The following is a 17,235-nucleotide window of genomic DNA, read 5'->3' on the forward strand; positions in this document are numbered from 1 at the left end:
AGCCCATTCATTCTTGTATTTCTACCCACACCTGGAGAAAAGAGGAGCTCAGGAAACTGGTGACTTTGATCAAGAAACTGGCATGGAGAAAAAGAATTAAACTCCCTTAACTTTTGTGAAATTTCCCCAATCAAATTAACACCCCACTGTTGCATTTGGTATCATCATCATCATCATCATCATCATCATCATCATCATCATCATCATCATCACCATCATCATCATCATCATCATCCCAGAGAGCTTTTCTACACAAAGCATGTGTTGTGTGCTTGTCATCCACTACTCAGGGTTGTTTATGGGTTCTTTAGGCAATATTGTGACCCTCCAGTTTTGCTTCTGTTTTTAAACAGCACTTTTGTCGAGTGCTTTTAGAGCAGGAAAAATGTGGTATTATTTGTGAAAGTGAAAGAAAATGCTTTTTCCAGTTGTGTAATCGCACTATTCTGCCATACCACAATGGCACCTAGAGGTTATGTAACAGAAAAGCAGGAATGGAAATGCTGTTTGTGTAATGCTGAGATCTCAATTCTGTGGTGAAAACAAAAGCAGATACAATGGATTAACAACCTTGTGTAGAAAAGCTTGGAGTATAAAATGTGGTCTGGCTTAATTCAGCCCAGAATGCATGCTGAGACTACAAAGCAGTTTGTTGTACAGCCAGTTATGGGACACTCTGGTGAATATTCATCCAATATCTAGCAGGCTGAAGCTGCGTTTCCTTTCCACGAGGGATGGGGGCAGAGAAATGCTAAAGAAAACTTTTGCATCGCATATGTAAATTAAAAATGATAATTTGGTTAATTTTGAAAAGAATATAAAAGAGAAATGCTGGGGTGGTGAAAAACATTTGACTTGATTTGCTGGATGCACTTTTAAACTTTAGGCTTTAGCTTGGTTGATTCCAGACCATATACCTGGTTTCGGAGGAATTTTTGCTGCTGATGGCAAATTCACTGTTGCTCTCTGAAGTCAGGGGCTGACCGTCCTTAAGCCAGATGATGGTTGGACTTGGATAGGCCTCAATCCGCACATGGAAGGTGTGGCTTTTGTGCAGTTCAGCAAACATGGTCTCATTGAAAGCAGTGTGGAAGGTCACAAAGCCATGCTCTAGGTAGGAAAGAGTGGAACAGAAAAGTCACAGGGAAGCAGAGTGACCCTCCTTGGAGTTGCCATCCATCTTTGTTGAGTGATCATGATGGCAAAGGCAAGTTTGACTTTTATGGAGGTTGATGGGATGTAGTGGTTGGAAGAACAGGACTATGGCTAGGATCTTGCTCTGACCTTAGTGCTTGTCAGCAGGGCTGATGTCAAGGACAGGTAACGTGGCCACATAGGCATTGCCAAAAAGAGGGTGTTTTTGCAGCCCAGAGAGCACTCAATGAAGCCGCAGGTCTACCAGCCCTCATCTGGAGCCTCCATTGTATACAACAATGGCAGCTCCTTAAAGTGCAAATTTCTGAAGTTGCATAAATAGCAGCAATTTATGCAACATTAAAGGTGACAATGCTCCATTCACACCTTTAATGTTGTGTAAATGGACCTTTGCAGCCACAACATCAAAAAAAGAAGACACCAGTTTGCATATAATTTGCATATGCTAATTTATACGTGTATATGTTAATTTTGAAATTATTACTAAGATTTTAATTTCACAGAAGACAAACCAATTAATTTTCCAACCAAATCACCCTTAAAATTCTTTGCTGTTTCTGGAAGCCTTGGAATTTGAACATGTCAGGTTGATGATGAACAAAATATTTTGTCAAACATACTGATCACTCTGATGGAGATGTCTTGTGTTTCTTTTTGCCCATGGTAGGTGTCAGTGGCCTCACAGGTGTACAGCCCTTCATCCTCCAGGCCTGCGTTGTGGATGGTTAGGATGGAACTAGTGTAGTGACGGGCACCTGGTGGGATATCTGCCAGTGGTTGTACTTTCTTCCCAACCTGCAAAGGATAGCAAACAGTAAACACGTAGCAATAAAGGTGTTGTTCAAGGGTGTGAAGGGTTGGTCCAAGCCAAGTAAAAAGAACGGGGCCTGTCATCTAACAAATGAGCACATTTGATGATGAAGAGTCCTCAGGAGGAAGCAGGCCCAGATTGGTGCTGAAATAATGTGACTTCCGGACAGGAACTGGGAGGACATAGGATTATTCAGTTATGGCCTCTTGAGGTCAGAAACAGGGCTCTGGTCTTGGAGCCCAGAAACTGCACTCCCACCTCCTTCCCCTGTAGCTAGCGCAGTTCTCTTTGCACTGGCTACATCTCCGCGCTTGGAAATGGAGCACTAGATGGGAAAAGGGGATATTCCAGGGGCGGGTAGGGAAGGAGACTGGGGCACTGGCCATACAAAGAATCCTATGGCTACCCCAGGCTTCTTCCCTCCCCATCCACAAATTTTTCGCTAGATTGGCGACTTCCATCAGCCTTCCATCAGCCCAGATGCTCACACTTAAATCTGGATTCAACCCCTTGTTTTCAGCTAAAACGAAGATAACACTCCAAGAGGTTGAGCAAGCACTGAATTCAATCATATTTCCATCCCACCATATCCCAGGTCCTCAGGGTTTAATTATTTATTTAAAATTTTCATATGTCACCCTATAATCATGACAGCACAAACCTATGCATGTCTATTCATTGAACTCACTAGGACATACTTTCAGAAAAAACATCTAAATGTGCCTAGTCCAGAGATTTATGCTTCTCAAAATAAACATTCCTAATTCAAATTAATGTTTGGGGGCCACTCCACATATAACTAATATATCATATCATGCAAAACTGAGAGTTTCACCAGCGGTGCTCCTGCTCATTTCAAAGGAACAAGGAAAGGTCTTGGATCACTTGAGCCCTTGAGATGCTTTAACTTCCCAAGCAAAAAACTATAAGGAAATAGTGTGTGTGTGCGTGTGTGCGCGTGTCTGCGCGCGCATGCGTATTTTGTATAGATAAAGTGGTTGTACACTGGTACCTTAGAACAGTCAGTAGAAATCATAGGAATATGCCAGGGACAAACCTGATGTGCCATTAATTGCATAAATGCAATTAAGAAAAATGCTTTCAAAGACATAAATAGCAGCCACATGGAAGCCTGAGTAGCCTCAGAATAATAGGGGGAGGAAGAGTTTAACCCTTTGTCTCCTTTTTCAGTCCTGACAAAATCCATCTATCAGAAGCTGCTACCTACATTTCACAGAAGCTCCCATTGCCAGCAATGGAGGCTCCTCACCATTGCATCCCATCCCATGGTTCTAAGGCTGCTCTGGCTTTCCAGTGGCTGCTATTTACATAACAAAAAACAATGCACGTTAATTGCATTCAGTGATGATTATTGATTGATTGCATTTCTATACCGCCCAATAGCCGAAGCTTGACCCAAAGCTATTCATATACTGATTGCGAGAGGGTGTGCGCACACACGGCTTTTGTGGCCCAGTTATTACACTCCACTAGTTGCCCCTGTGCTTTAATGTCTGCCCAAATGTCTACAGAGAAGATAACCTCACATTTAGTCTAGCATGCTTGCAATGTCCAGATTTGGGGTGGGGCGAGAGAGAAATCTCTGCAAGCAAACATCCCACTCCAAACACACACACACACACACACACACACTTACCTTCTCGGCAGGATAATGCCAGGCGTAACTGATCAACTCAATGCCTCTCACTGCACACGTCACAGTTATGTTTTCACCTCGCTTCACAACAGTTTGCACCGCACTGATAGTAATGTTGAAGTGGGAGGTAGGAGAGGAAGAAACTACAGAGGGGAAATTTCAAGTTAATATGGAAGGAAGCGAAACCACAACTTACAGGAGGGCCAATTAATTAGGGATAGATAAACCTGGGAAGTTTGATTTCTCTCAGTTTCTCATTTTCCCAGTCTTAAGTTTGGCACATCCAAAAAAGGGGGGGGGGAGTTCACATGAAAATTCATATGCATTTTTATATACTTTTCTCCTATTACACGATTTTTTCTATGCAACTGACAAACATACAGTTTTTGCAAGCAGTTTTCCCAATATGAATTCATTTTTCAGTGCTATGTTCACTAATATACACATATTGTGTACATTTTCCCCTAATATAAACGTTTTTGCAACTCCATTGCAAAATTTGGAGAAATGCAAATTTTAAAGGATACCTGAGTTTCAATTTATGTATTCATTTGCAAAATCAGGTAAATTCACATTAAAATGTGAACAGAAAACCTTTTTCCTTAGAGTTCATATGAATGAAATTAAGTCCAAGCTGTGCCCCAAGTTCAGTCCACAATACAGCTGGTTTTAGAGCAAGGAGGCTCTTTCAATACAACTGTTAAAGATACAGGGGCCCTGTCCTCCTTTCCATATGGTCACCCTATTAATGCCACAGAGATTAAGATAACCAATTCTTATAAGGCCAGGGAGAACAGAAAGGTTTTTGACTGGCACAGAATGACAACAATGTATGTGCCAGGCAAGTTTCCCTATGGAGCTGGGTGACTACCCCCAAACAGACCCTCTCTGTCATGGCCACCCTTTCTCTACTACCTGTTCTCCTCCCAGTTGTTCATTGAGTGGGACTGGCCCTGGAAAAGACAGCTAGGGTGCTGTGTTACAGTATAGAAAGGCTGAAGCTTTTCACATTGAAACAGATCCCTTTGCCCATATTGAGAAAAGGCTCACCTTGGATGATGTAGATGTAGTACGGTGCAGAGTCAAACTCCTGATCTCCTAGTGTTGCCCTGCAGATGTAGGTCATGTCATCAAAGTGCCCCTTGAAGCCTAGTTGTGTGTCGTAAGTGCCAGGAACTGGGTCATTAACCCTTTTTTCATAAAGAGTCACTGTAGTGTTGGGGTTTGTCACACGGCATGGGATAATGCTCTCACCATAGCCCGTGATGAAAATGAATGAGTCTTCTTGAGTGTTTGGTAGAAATGGCAGCGAGGGGTCTATAGAAAGAAGAGGATGGAGAGGAATCAATTAGTTAAGCAAGAGGAAGGATAATATCCAGTAGCAAAGAATACAAACGTTGATTTCTGACACAGGATAGCTGTGAAGATAATTCCAGACGAGTTTGCTCCAACAGCCTCCTAGCTGTAAGTTGGGAGATCAACATGAGCAAAAGTGACAGATACAGTTAAGTATGTAATGGCAGCATGAGGTTTAGTGGTGGTACTGGAATACAGCAGTCATATTTTATTCCTGCATTGAGCAGGGGGTTGGACTCGATGGCCTTGTAGGTCCCTTCCAACTCTGCTATTCTATGATTCTATGATTCTATCTGTGGTTTGGGCAAGGCAGTATTTTCTCCCCAACTTGCATTCTCCCTCCCCCACTTGTGCAAGGTCCCACCCATCAGCTTTGTAGATGGGAGACAGAGCGGGACAGAGCAGGCCTGATGATGGGCATTGCCTCTGGAGGTCTGAATTGAGAGGCCTGGAGGTCCGCACTTAGCCCATGGATCAGAGGTTCCCCACCTGTATTCTAAAGACTCAAGCCTCCCAGAAACCAACACATATGCACATAGAGAAGCACAGGCAGATGCTTAAAAGAATCAAAATGGAGCAATTACTCCAGTACCTGGTACGAAAATGTAGATGGCTTTTTCTTCTGGGGATTGATCGGAGGTACAGGAATACTCGCCCGTGTTGGAGCCAGTTACATTCCTGAGTGTCAGCGTGTTAACAAAAGTGCTGCCCCTTTTCTCCAGCATGCTGTCTAAAGGGATTTTGCCATCCTTTCTCCAGAAAACTTCATTCTGCCCTGAGCAGGTCAGGGAAAAATCACTGTAGAGACTGAGGATAACTTCATTGTCACTGGGAGAGATCTCCAGGGAGCTGATTTCTGGAAATCCTTGAAGAAATGATGTGGAAAAGCAAATCATTGGACAGGGCTCACAGTTTAGTGTTAGGTTCCTCATAGCTGAGACGGGTACAACTTGTGAGGTAATCATATGGAAAGGAGGACAGGGCTCCTGTATCTTTAATAGTTGTATAGAAACGGGAATTTCAGCAGGCTAAAATTCCTGTCCTTTTTTGTATCTGGTCAAGAGGGCAGGGCTCCTGCAGCTTTAACTGTGGTGATGAAGAGGGAATTTCACCAAGTGCTGCATGCATACAAATAACATCTGCTGAAATTCCTTTTTCTAGACAACTGTTAAAGATACAGGAGCCCTGTCCTCCTTTCCATATGGTCATGCTAGATTAATGACTTAGGTTTGGCAATACCATATGGATGGGCAGCCTATTGATAATATCTGCAGGGATTGTTCCATCTTTCTAAGGACAGTCTTCAGTGAAGATTTCTAAACTGAAGTGTTTTGCTTTCCCTTTCTGTCATGCTATGCAATGGGAAATGGCTTATGGCTGAAAACGGTGCCACTTCCTGCTCCCTTGGCCAATGCACTACTTGTGGGAGCTGAATTACACCATGAGAAGCACTATTACATTGACAATCCTATATCCACTTACCTGGGAGTGAGCCCAATGGGCTGTACACCCAATAGACAGTATTCCTCTAGATAAGATCAAATATATCAAGTCCTTCAACATGCCTTCCCACATTTCTCTAGTAATATTGGGAGGTCTGTACAACAGTTAGGAAGCTACGATGGGCTCATAGGAAGTAATTCAGGAAGACATTGTACACCCTATCATTTCCCAAAGATTTCTTGCCAATTTTATGTTTAGTTTTGTTGTGATTTTTCTTTCACATCCTGATCAGATCTCTCCAACACAAACCACATTATAGAAACCTGTGCCATGGCAGACGCTTCCTAGACTTTGAAAGCATATGATTCAAAACAGCCATGTAGGAAATACATTGGTTTGTAGCCTTTCTCCTCCCTCCCTTTAATTCAATATTTAAAAAAAACACCCGAACTAGAATATTGCAAGTTGCAGCAAGGAAAAATACCCCTATTTTTCTGGGACTTTCCATTTGTCCCATGCATAATGATTGAATTATCTGTTCACATCATGCAATCATAACTGAGCAAATATCAAACCCCTTGTTTCCTTAAATAATGTCTCGTCCTGTCATAGTGCAGAAGGAAGGTAAGGATATATTGCTGAAACTCAACACCCAGCTCTTCCTCTTGAGAGATAAACACACTAGGTGGAGACACATCCAGTCAATTGGCTGTGAATTTATTTTTCATGAAATATCTATGATTTACCAGTCTTAAGGACACTTCTGCCAAAAGGATTATGATTTCACTCTTAAGGTAGTTCAACAGTTATATATTTTTATTGTGCTTTTAATGTATTTGTTTTCATGCTGCTTTTATTTTAATCTTGTCTTATTATTGTAAGCTACCTTGAGAAGCATTTTTTGTGGGAAGATAGAATGTTAACTAAACAAACAAATAAATACAATAATAAACATGTTCCTTCCATTTCTGATCCTAGTTCCTACAACAACCAGGAACCTTCACCATTGGTTATGATGGCTAGGGTAGATATGAGTTGTAGGCTAAAATATCTGGAGGTAGGGTGACCATATGGAAAGGAGGACAGGGCTCCTATATATTTAACAGTTGTATAGAAAGAAGAATTTCAGCAGGTGTCATTTGTATGCATGCAGCACCAGGTGAAATTCCCTCTTCATCACAACACTTAAAGCCACAGGAGCCCTTTTAAATTTGGTCACTCTAGTATAGTTGCTGCAGCTTTAACTGTGCTGATGAAGAGGGAATTTCACCAGGTGCTGCATGCATACAGATGACACCTGCTGAAATTCCCTTTTCTATACAACTGTTAAAGGTACAGGAGCCCCACCGTCCTCCTTTTCACAGGGTCACCCTAATGAGCTTCCATAACATGAATGACAGGTTTATTTTTTTAAAAGGCATTTAGATCTCACCTTTCCACTGAAATGGTCAAGGCAGCCTAAAAATGTTAAAAAACGTGTTGGACCTCGAGCCTCCACCACCACCATCAAAGAGAAGGGCTCTTTCCATTGGTGGAGGGAAACAGGATCCTGCCTGGAGGAAAGGGGGCGGAGTAGCGATTTCACTGATTCCTCCTTCCGCTGGAAGCCCTCAGCACCACCTCACACACTGTTCTGGTGGGTCCCCTGATCCTCCAGAGCAGATGTTTAGGGGCAGAAGGGGACTGTAGTGAGGGAGGAGAAATGATAAAAATTGCCTCCCCACCCCCTCCCCTTCTGCACAGCTATGGACTCAACCCAATAATTACAAAACCAGCAACATCACTAAATAGCAATGGATAAGATATGTTTGCAATAGAGATCCAAAATATCTAAGCCGTAACATCATCAGATTTGTGTGTGTTTTTGTTTTTGTTTCAGTTTAAAAACAACAACAACAATAACAACCTTGACCTGCTTTTTAAATACCGTTTCCTGACATCTCAATAGGCTTCGAGCTGGTCTAAAATGTTCCTCACAAATACAGAAACAGAAACCCACTATGTTTAGGACATTTATAAAATATCAGGAACAAATGGTGTAATTATTGCAGGAATAAAACAGGATTGAGAGCTAGCAATGGAGACTTTGAAGCAATGAGGTTTAGGAGTGGACACCTAGGCAGGGGCCCTGGCATTCCTCTTGCTCTTAAAGAAACAGGAGGTGTTTGTGTTGATTCATTGGGTGCCAAGGCTCTGCATCTTTACTTTGCAGGTCCCCTGCCTGAAGGATGTCAGAGAGACAGCTTCTCTAGATGCCAGAAATCTTCCATTTGTGTAGCAAAGCACTACTGCAGACCAAGACAGCTGGCCTGCCTTTAAGATGAACACGGTCCACCCAACGGCAATGGTTTGTGACCTACCAAGTGCTTGAACAGCCCCCTTCTTTTCCTGTTTTTTTTTTGGGGGGGGGATGCATGTGACTAGAAGGCAAGACATTATTGAAAGTGATTCAAGACAGGCTCCCTCCCCCATGCATGGTGTACATCAAAATTGCCAACTGACACTCCCCCCACCCACCCCACAAATGGCACGGCTTGCTCTTGTGCCTTTTGATGGAAGCACGATGGGCAGAAAATAGCGGTTGTAGTGTTTCACAAAGTGAGCATGTGTTAATGTTTGCACATCAAGCTGCATATAGCCCACTGAAAAGTTGGCAGCCCTGCTATACACATATTCCTTTCACCCTATTGTTAATACTGATAAAATAGGTTTTTCCAGATGATTGAAGCAATGCAATACCAAAACAGAGCCCTGGGCCTGTCTTTATGAGGAGTTTGCCCTGGGGTGGATCCGCAATGGCGGCAGACCATCTATATTAGGGGTGTGCATGGACCCCCCGCTCCACCCCGCGGGCCAATCCGAAAATTTCGGATCGGCCCGCTCCGCGCCGCCCATACTCCGCTCCTCTTCGCCGCGGAGCTCCGGCTCCGAATCGGAGCTCCGCAGTGGAGGGGAGTGGTGCCAGGTAAGGCCGGGAGAGGAGGGCGGGGGGTTACCGGGCCCTGCCACCGTCGCCGCCCGTGTGGTGATGGCGGCAGAGCCCAGTAAGGGACCAAGGGGGAGGGGGGCCTTACCTGCCTCCGTCCGTGGTCCGTCGGCTTCTTCAATTGAGCCCACGGTTCAGCCAGGAAGTCTGGGCTGCAAGTGCGGCCTAGACTTCCTGGTTGAACCGCGGGCTCAATTGAAGAAGCCGAGGGACCCCGGACGGAGGCAGGTAAGGGAGAGGAGGGGGGGTTTACCGGGCCCTGCCGCTGTCGCCGCATGGGCGACAGTGACAGCGGCAGGGCCCAGTAAACCCCACTTACCTTTCCGGTGGAGCTCCGGATCGAGGCGAAGGATCCGCCTTCACCTCGATCCTCCTCGCCACGCTCCGCCAGCCCACCAATCCTCTTTGCCTCCGCCTTAAGGGGAGACGAAGCACCCCGCTCCGCTTCTAATTCGCTGGTCCGATTAGAAGCGGAGCACATCCCTAATCTATATGACTCAGCCGCCATCGTGAAGCCCTCCTGAGGCATTCTCCTGAAGCCCCGCTTTTAAAAGGTCGGGCACTTACCCTGACTTTTTCAACCCAGCAAGGGGCAGACCCATATCTTCCGTCTATCCCCCTTTTCTTTTATTTTTTATTACTCACCTCTTGGGAATCTTATCAGAGATAGAGTGGCATATAAGTCCTTGTAAATAAATAATGAATGTACATTGTCTAATGGAGACAATTGTTTTTAACATGAGAGTTAATCCACCTGTGCCTCCCTTTCTCCCCATCCACCTCTGTCACTGTGGGAATTCCATGAGTAGATCACACAGAAATGCTTATGCACCCTTTGTATGTCCAGATATTGGCTTACCTGTTAGAAAGAGGAGCAAGGAGATGAGCATCTTCAGAGACAGATGTAGCATCATGGGAGTCTATTTTACAGCAAGCAGAGCCCTGTTAAAACGCAAGCAATGATGAGTAGGAATTTGGAGAGAACCCACGTTCCTTGTACAACGAGTGGAATACACATGTGAGCAATAAATATCCCACAAGCCACCTCCTTCTTTTAGATCTTCTTAGTGACAGCGCTTTCCTCAACCCCAGACAGGGACCACCAGTGTAAGTCAATAGAGGAAATGGGCAAAGGAAATTCAAGATAAGTTTGAGCTTCAGAAGCTTTCTGGCTGTCTTTGGTTGACAATGGTTTGATTATGAACACTGAAGCAGGCCCCATCCGCAAGGCAAGCCCACATAGTGCAAATCCTGGGGCTGGTTGCACATGGCTCAGTACTAATGAACAGTCAGTCTCTGCTATCCGCCCCCACAATAAGTCCAATTTATTGTACTGCCTGTATGTTGATGGGAAAGAACCACAGGATCCAAGCAGCAGACTGAAGTGATCATGGATGATTGCTCAACTTTAGTTTCGGAGCAGTGCTGGCAATGGATCATCACCACAACATTCCAGCTTAATGAGATAAGAAGTATGTTGTGACCACCCATTGTATTTCCTGTGACAACTAAGAGTCAGCTGGCTCTACCAGCTGGATATACTGGGTGTATGGAGTGCGTATGTGTGAAACCACTGCATCTGTTTTTTCTTTTTTAGTATGTGGTGATCCATCTTCCAGGCTCCAACACATCTCCTGTGCATGTGAACGTCACTCTTTTTCCTGATACTTAGCATTTATATAGTACTTTTAATTGCTGCAAAGTCAAGAACTTAGCAAATTATAGCTCTGCGGAATGAGTTCACAGGTATACTCCTGCAGAGTGGGAACACAGGAGCCAGGATGTCGCAAGTCAAAACCTCAATGTAAGTTGGTACATTCACATGTGGCAATCACATCTAAACAGTTGTGTGAATTAGTCATAATATTCACCATTTGTTGAAAGTTATGAAGCACGTGAGCAAAATAATGCTGCCATTTGTTGGGCTATTGGTTTTGCCTAGATAGGGAGAGCGATTGATTCCAGAAGACCCTGCCCCCATCTAAGTACACAGCCGTCAGGTCTATGGCATTTGTTCTAATCATGATCCCATTCCCAAGGGATTCATCATCAGGGATTCTGTGACAGAACTTTATCCTTTACCCAGAAGCTCATATCTTTCTGTGTTTGCTGTAGACAAGATGGGCAATATTTTTCTGTTCAGCTATGGCGTGTGCAAGGGCTGTGCCAGGTGTGCCCAGGCACACCCTAATGCCTCAAGCAATATGTGCCAAATTGAGGGGGCATTGAGTAGGGATCCAGATGCAGTGGGAATGGTCCTCCGGCTGCCCTCCAGCTGCTCTGCAACTGTACTGAAGAACCGCTGCCTTCGAGAGAGCACCATTGCTCCGGGCAGCAGGAGCAAAAAGGAATCACTCTGCTGGGATCCATGCCCTCTTGGCCACTAGGCCTCTGCTGGAGCAGCTCAATCAGCAGCAGGAACGAAAGGAATTGGTCTCCTGAGAGCCTCTCTGCTGAGAGCTGCGGTTTAATATCGCGTTGTAAGCCCCTCCTCTGAGCAGTGTCACCACAAAGCCCCACCAATGCTGAGGCTTGAGGAGCGTCTCCTCATTCCCCTGCCCCCCACCTGCAATGGCCCTCCCATGGTCAGGCAAGCCAAACACCGAGTAGCGCATCAGTGTCTACAGTGTTTAATAAATAAATGAATAAAAATAATGTCCTTTATGATTGAATATTCAATAAATGTTACCCTTTTTTTTAAAAAAAAAATCCCTGTGTGCACACCCTATTGAAATGAATGAATGAATACCTTTATTGAATAAGTCTTCCGACCATTTCAAAAAAATCACACAATCATTAAGAACAAACAGACATTACTTAAAATTTACGATTTAAAATTTTAAAACAATATACAGTTCGTATTATATGATATATTATATATGACTGACAGTTAATAAGGCCCCTTGTATATTACAACATTTGATAAAAACTATTAATTAATCAATTTTTTCTACTTTTTTCCCTTATGCTGGCTGCTTTAAGAGCGAAGAGAGCAACCCTCTGGGTCACAAAATAGTTAGAACCACGTAAGAGAAAGGACAATTTATCCTTCGCTGTCCAGTCTCTCATGCATATTAAAAACATAGATAGATAGTGTTCTCTACATTTTGAATATAAACATCATTCAAGTAAATAGTGGGCTAAATCTTCTATTTCAGGGTTGCCACATATACATATTGAAATATGTTACGCATGCCTATGGCTATTACATAGACCACTATTTATTTTATTTTATTTATTACATTTATATACTGTCCCAGAGCTGAAGCTCTCTGGGCGGTTTACAACAATCATCAAACAATCACCATTGCTTTTAATACATTCCTATTGCCATTTGTGAATTCAGTGTTTTGTTAGGGCTTTTCAGAAAGAATCAATGAATTCCAATGGGCATTTGATGTCACTCATTTTAGCATGTCCCAATTTGATGCACATTATTTTTAAGCAAGTGAAAAAATGTGCCTTCAAGGCATTTTCCCCCTCACATGCAGAGGTTAGAACTTTGCAGGTTTTAATTTGTCCCACCATCTTTTCATCGTATTTCTTGTGTTTACATATTGATTTTGCTATAATCCTTATAGTTCCATAATCTGAGTGATTAGAATTATGAACTATAGTGTAGTCTACTCTAGATTGGCACCCTCCGTATGTGTCAAACTACAATTTCCAACATCCTCAGCAACATGGCCCTTCTGGTTGGGGGTGATTCTAAGAGCTGAGAGCCAATAATACCATTTACCCGGAGCATCAGAGACAGAAAGAACACCCATTGGACTGGGGAGAGGCCTCTCCTGTGATCTCCCTTTCTCACCACAACCCTTTGAGGGAGCAGAAAAGTTACACACAATATCGCCACTTGGTATTATTGATAGCATCTGAGTTTCCAGATCTATCACTGTTAAGGGTAATTGCTTTGAGACCCATTATGCCTGAAAAGTGGCGTGAAAACATTGCAAAAATAAATAAATGCATAATTCTAACAAACATAGCCTTGTACACACTTATTTGGTTGCATGTGAAATTGAATACAGAGAAAGTCACCCTCAACGTACATTAGTAGCTTGAAAACTGTACAATTATAATTTGGGTAGATGGTGAGAATCTCCCTGCATGGGGAAATGCCTACTAATTCAATTTGCCCAATCACAGATGCTCCCTTTATTCCCATAGAATTCAAAGAGGGAAACGAGAGAAATATGAAATTCATCAGATGATGTTACAGAACTACCATTGTTCTAGTCAATTTCATTCCTACTGGAAAGAGTTACATGTGAATGTTCTGAACTCATCCTTTCACATGCTAAAATCAATTAATTAGACTTAAAAGAATTTTTAAAACAGAATTCCAAGAGCTTCAGCATGAAGGTAGGAATTTGAAGTATGTCTTTAATAATGGGTTCTACTCAATAAGCAACCATGATTGTCATACCAAATTTTAAGTAAGTCTATTGCAGCAGTGTTGGTCATGTTTCTGGAAACTTGTCACATTGCACCCTGAAGCACTGTGAAGGCCTGGAAAAATGGTGCTATATAAATAAATAAATAAATAAATAAATAAATAAATAATAATAATAATAATAAATAAACCAGAGATCAAGTGAGACACACAAAGTGACAGGGTATACTCTGGACAGCTCTACAAACCTGTCTCCAAGTCTCTGAAAACCTATTGCCTATTGATAATACTGCAACAAAATTAACTGAACTGCAACAATCATGAACAAATCAGATACTCTCAAAAGGAAAGAATGCAAAGAGGTTCCATCAAAGACACAACCCCTTTTGAATTGCACTCCAGCATGTGATAGCCAACATAAATCATTGCCATCAATGAAGCAATGTAAATATAATGCAGATGATTGCTTTTAGCAGTTCCACCCAGTCTCTCTCATCCAGAAGTTTCTGTGTTATAACAAGAAATTCCAAAGAACATTCTCAAATACAGAGCCCTCTCTTCACTTTTCCCCCTCAAAATCTTTAAAAAAATAATAAGTCGCTAGACATTTCCAAGCATGTCGAAGCTGCTAATTCCCTTTCTTAGGCCAGATCTACACTACTGCTTTATAGCGGTATTGAATAGCTGTTGGGACACATTCCATATACCTCTTTCATAGTATTATTTCCTGCTTTTTATTCCACATTCGTAATGATTTGACACAAGGTGTAGGTCTGGCTTAAACTCCTCCTCTACCCTCTTGCCCATCTCTTTCAAACTCTCTCTGTCCTTCTCTCCCTGTTTGAACAGAATATTATAAACCAATTTTGTGTTTATTAGTTCGTACACCAGATTAGAATATCCCAAAGTGTTTGACTGTATCATTACAAGCAAAATAATTTGTTTAGTCTGGCTCACTAAAATGACCAATTTTCCTCCTCTACTTCCTCTTGTGCTTGGGTTAAACATTTGGAAAATCAAAACCAAAGAGCCAAAAGTCACTATGGAAGGCGGGGGTAGGGAAGCTGCCCTGCTGTACAAGAGTAAAGATGACAGCAGATTTCTGGGAAAAGAAATCAGCTTTGGGGGAAAGTTGACTTGTTCTTGCTGCAATAGTCCATCTGGAGGGAGCATGGTTTTGAAAGGCACTGCCAAATTTGTCACTTGGGGCCAAACTATGCATGGCAACAGCAGAGAACTACCCCAACATAAAAAGAGGTGGCATGGATCAGATTTTGACAGCAACAGGGGTGCAGTTGTCAGGGGTAAAGAATGCTCTGCTGCTCACATGAGGCCTGTCACCTCACAGCTTCTCACCCTGAGCATTTCTCTCTCAGTTGGGCTCCAATACCTGAATGTGCTCCATTGGGAGAGGATGTGGAACCCTTCACCAGCACATTCCTCTTGTTGATAAAATTGGATGCCTTGGCTCCCCTTTATGCGATTGGCACAAGCCACATAAAGAATATTCCAGCATCAGTGATTTAATGCCTATACTAAATCCCTGCTGTTTCCTATTTTTAGCGTATAAAACAGTCTTCTTCAACCTGGTGCCCTCCTGATGTGTTGGACTTCAACTCCCATCAACTCTAGCCAGCATGACCAACGGTCAGGAATCCTGGTGAATTGTAGTCCAAAACATCTGGATGGCTTTGGCCACAGCTGGGCAGAGAGAGCCATTTTTGGGAGAAAGGAGGGTACAAGTCAAATCATCATTCTTATTCTTATTCTTATTCTTCTTCATCATCATCATCATCATCATCATCATCATCATCTCTCTAGATGTTTTGGACTTCAACTCCCAGCATTTCTGACCATTGGCTATGCTGGCAGGAACATCTGGGATTTGAAGCCCAACACCTCTGGAGACCTACCTTCTACCCACTCCTAGCCTTCAAGGCCTCCTCCTCCTAGGTGTCCCATTATAGTCTCTGATATCAGCCAAGAACACTTTCTTTATGATGCCATCTGGTAGCACCCAACAATGAAGGTGTAAAGAGAGGCATCCTCAGTGGCTGCTCCCTGGATATGGAGCTCTCTCACCCTGCAGACCTGTCAAAGTCCAAGCTGCAGACCTTTTGAAAGCACTGTGTAAGGAGAGTGATCTGTTTGGGCTGTCTTTTATGGCTAAGGTGGTTAAAGGGGGCAGGTTTGGTTAATGGAATTTTATGCTGTCTTGCTGGGTGCTCCTTATCTTTCCTTAGCCACTCAAGCCTTTGAGTTGTGGTAGAGTAGAAAAAGAGAAGCATATAACTACTCTCTCCCCACTAAACAACCCCAGCCTGCCTTTCCCTCTTCACAATCAAGATTAGAGATCTTTCTGGACAACGGTCTCAAGGGAGTATACTTTCACTCAGCTACACAGGAAATCCCAGTGTTTCCCTTCCAGCTATTGCTTCAGTTGTGGGGACCTTTCATTTTACCAGCTTTCAGTCCACAAGCTGATATTATTGGGAAATGCAGCCTCCCCCCACACCCACTAGTGTTTCCATTCCATTTTGCAGAAGGCCCTTGCATGAGTGTCATGGGCACCTACTGGGGAGAACATTTTAAACATAACTTCGTCCATTTTTAATACTTTTTTTTCCTGGACGCTGAGCATTCCCTGCTCTATCACACCAGCAGGCTCATGCAGCCGTTGCGTTTTTGAAAACAATCCAGTGAGAGAACCCTTTCCTCACAGTGTGCTTATCTTTTCCCTTTGGTTTTTGGCAGCGGGTTTCTCCACTTCGGTAATCACCAATAGGGCATGGTTTTGTTTTTGTTTTTTAAAAAACAGAAAATTAAAATGGCAAACCAGCACAGTAGACTTATTCCCTCTACAGCAGGGCTACCGCGGGACTACATCAGCAGGGCCACAACATTGTATCTGTAGCCTGGATGAACTATGGCCCTTTCTACACCTAAGGATTATCCCAGGAAAATGGAGAGATCGCCCCTGCCTGCTCCCAGGATCCCCTGCGTGTCATTTGCATGCACAGGGATGATCCCGGGACGATCCTGGGGGAAAAAGGCAGGCGTAGAAACAGCCTATGTTAACAGTATTCACATTTATGGTAAAAACAACAAGCAGACATTTTTAGGTCCTAGGTCACAGGATATGGCTTCCAAGCAAATTTGGTCATCAATTTTTAGAAACTGAACGCTGATACTTGCCCTAAACTGTACGCCGCCCTGAGTTTCTGTACGCTGCCCTGAGATCTTAATGATATAGGGCAGGATACAAATGTTTTAAATAAATAAATAAATAAATAAGAGCTTTATAGCTTCATCATTCATCTTTATCCTCACAACGCCTAGGGGGAGCTGCTCCACTGTACAGATAAAAGGCTGACAGACCGGAAATACCAAGAACAACACAGAGGCCTGTGACACCTTAAAGACATTTATTG

The 17,235-nt window shown here is 43.2% G+C and overlaps 1 protein-coding gene across 1 annotated transcript in view; it reads right to left on the reverse strand.

Moving 5' to 3' along the window:
• The window catches only part of PDGFRB (platelet derived growth factor receptor beta), a 91,297-nt gene that overhangs the window by 30,407 nt on the left and 43,655 nt on the right, over positions 1-17,235 (reverse strand). The window contains exons 2-7 of the mRNA XM_063120858.1: positions 10,268-10,350; positions 5,572-5,844; positions 4,674-4,940; positions 3,624-3,766; positions 1,776-1,950; positions 918-1,110 (exon numbers count right to left, since the gene is read on the reverse strand). Coding sequence (XP_062976928.1) covers positions 918-1,110; positions 1,776-1,950; positions 3,624-3,766; positions 4,674-4,940; positions 5,572-5,844; positions 10,268-10,322 — 1,106 coding nt within the window. The 5' untranslated portion in view covers positions 10,323-10,350. The remainder of the gene's footprint in view (positions 1-917; positions 1,111-1,775; positions 1,951-3,623; positions 3,767-4,673; positions 4,941-5,571; positions 5,845-10,267; positions 10,351-17,235) is intronic.

This window comes from Elgaria multicarinata, chromosome 3, assembly GCF_023053635.1.
Source record: "Elgaria multicarinata webbii isolate HBS135686 ecotype San Diego chromosome 3, rElgMul1.1.pri, whole genome shotgun sequence".
NCBI classification, from domain to species: Eukaryota; Metazoa; Chordata; class Lepidosauria; order Squamata; family Anguidae; genus Elgaria; species Elgaria multicarinata.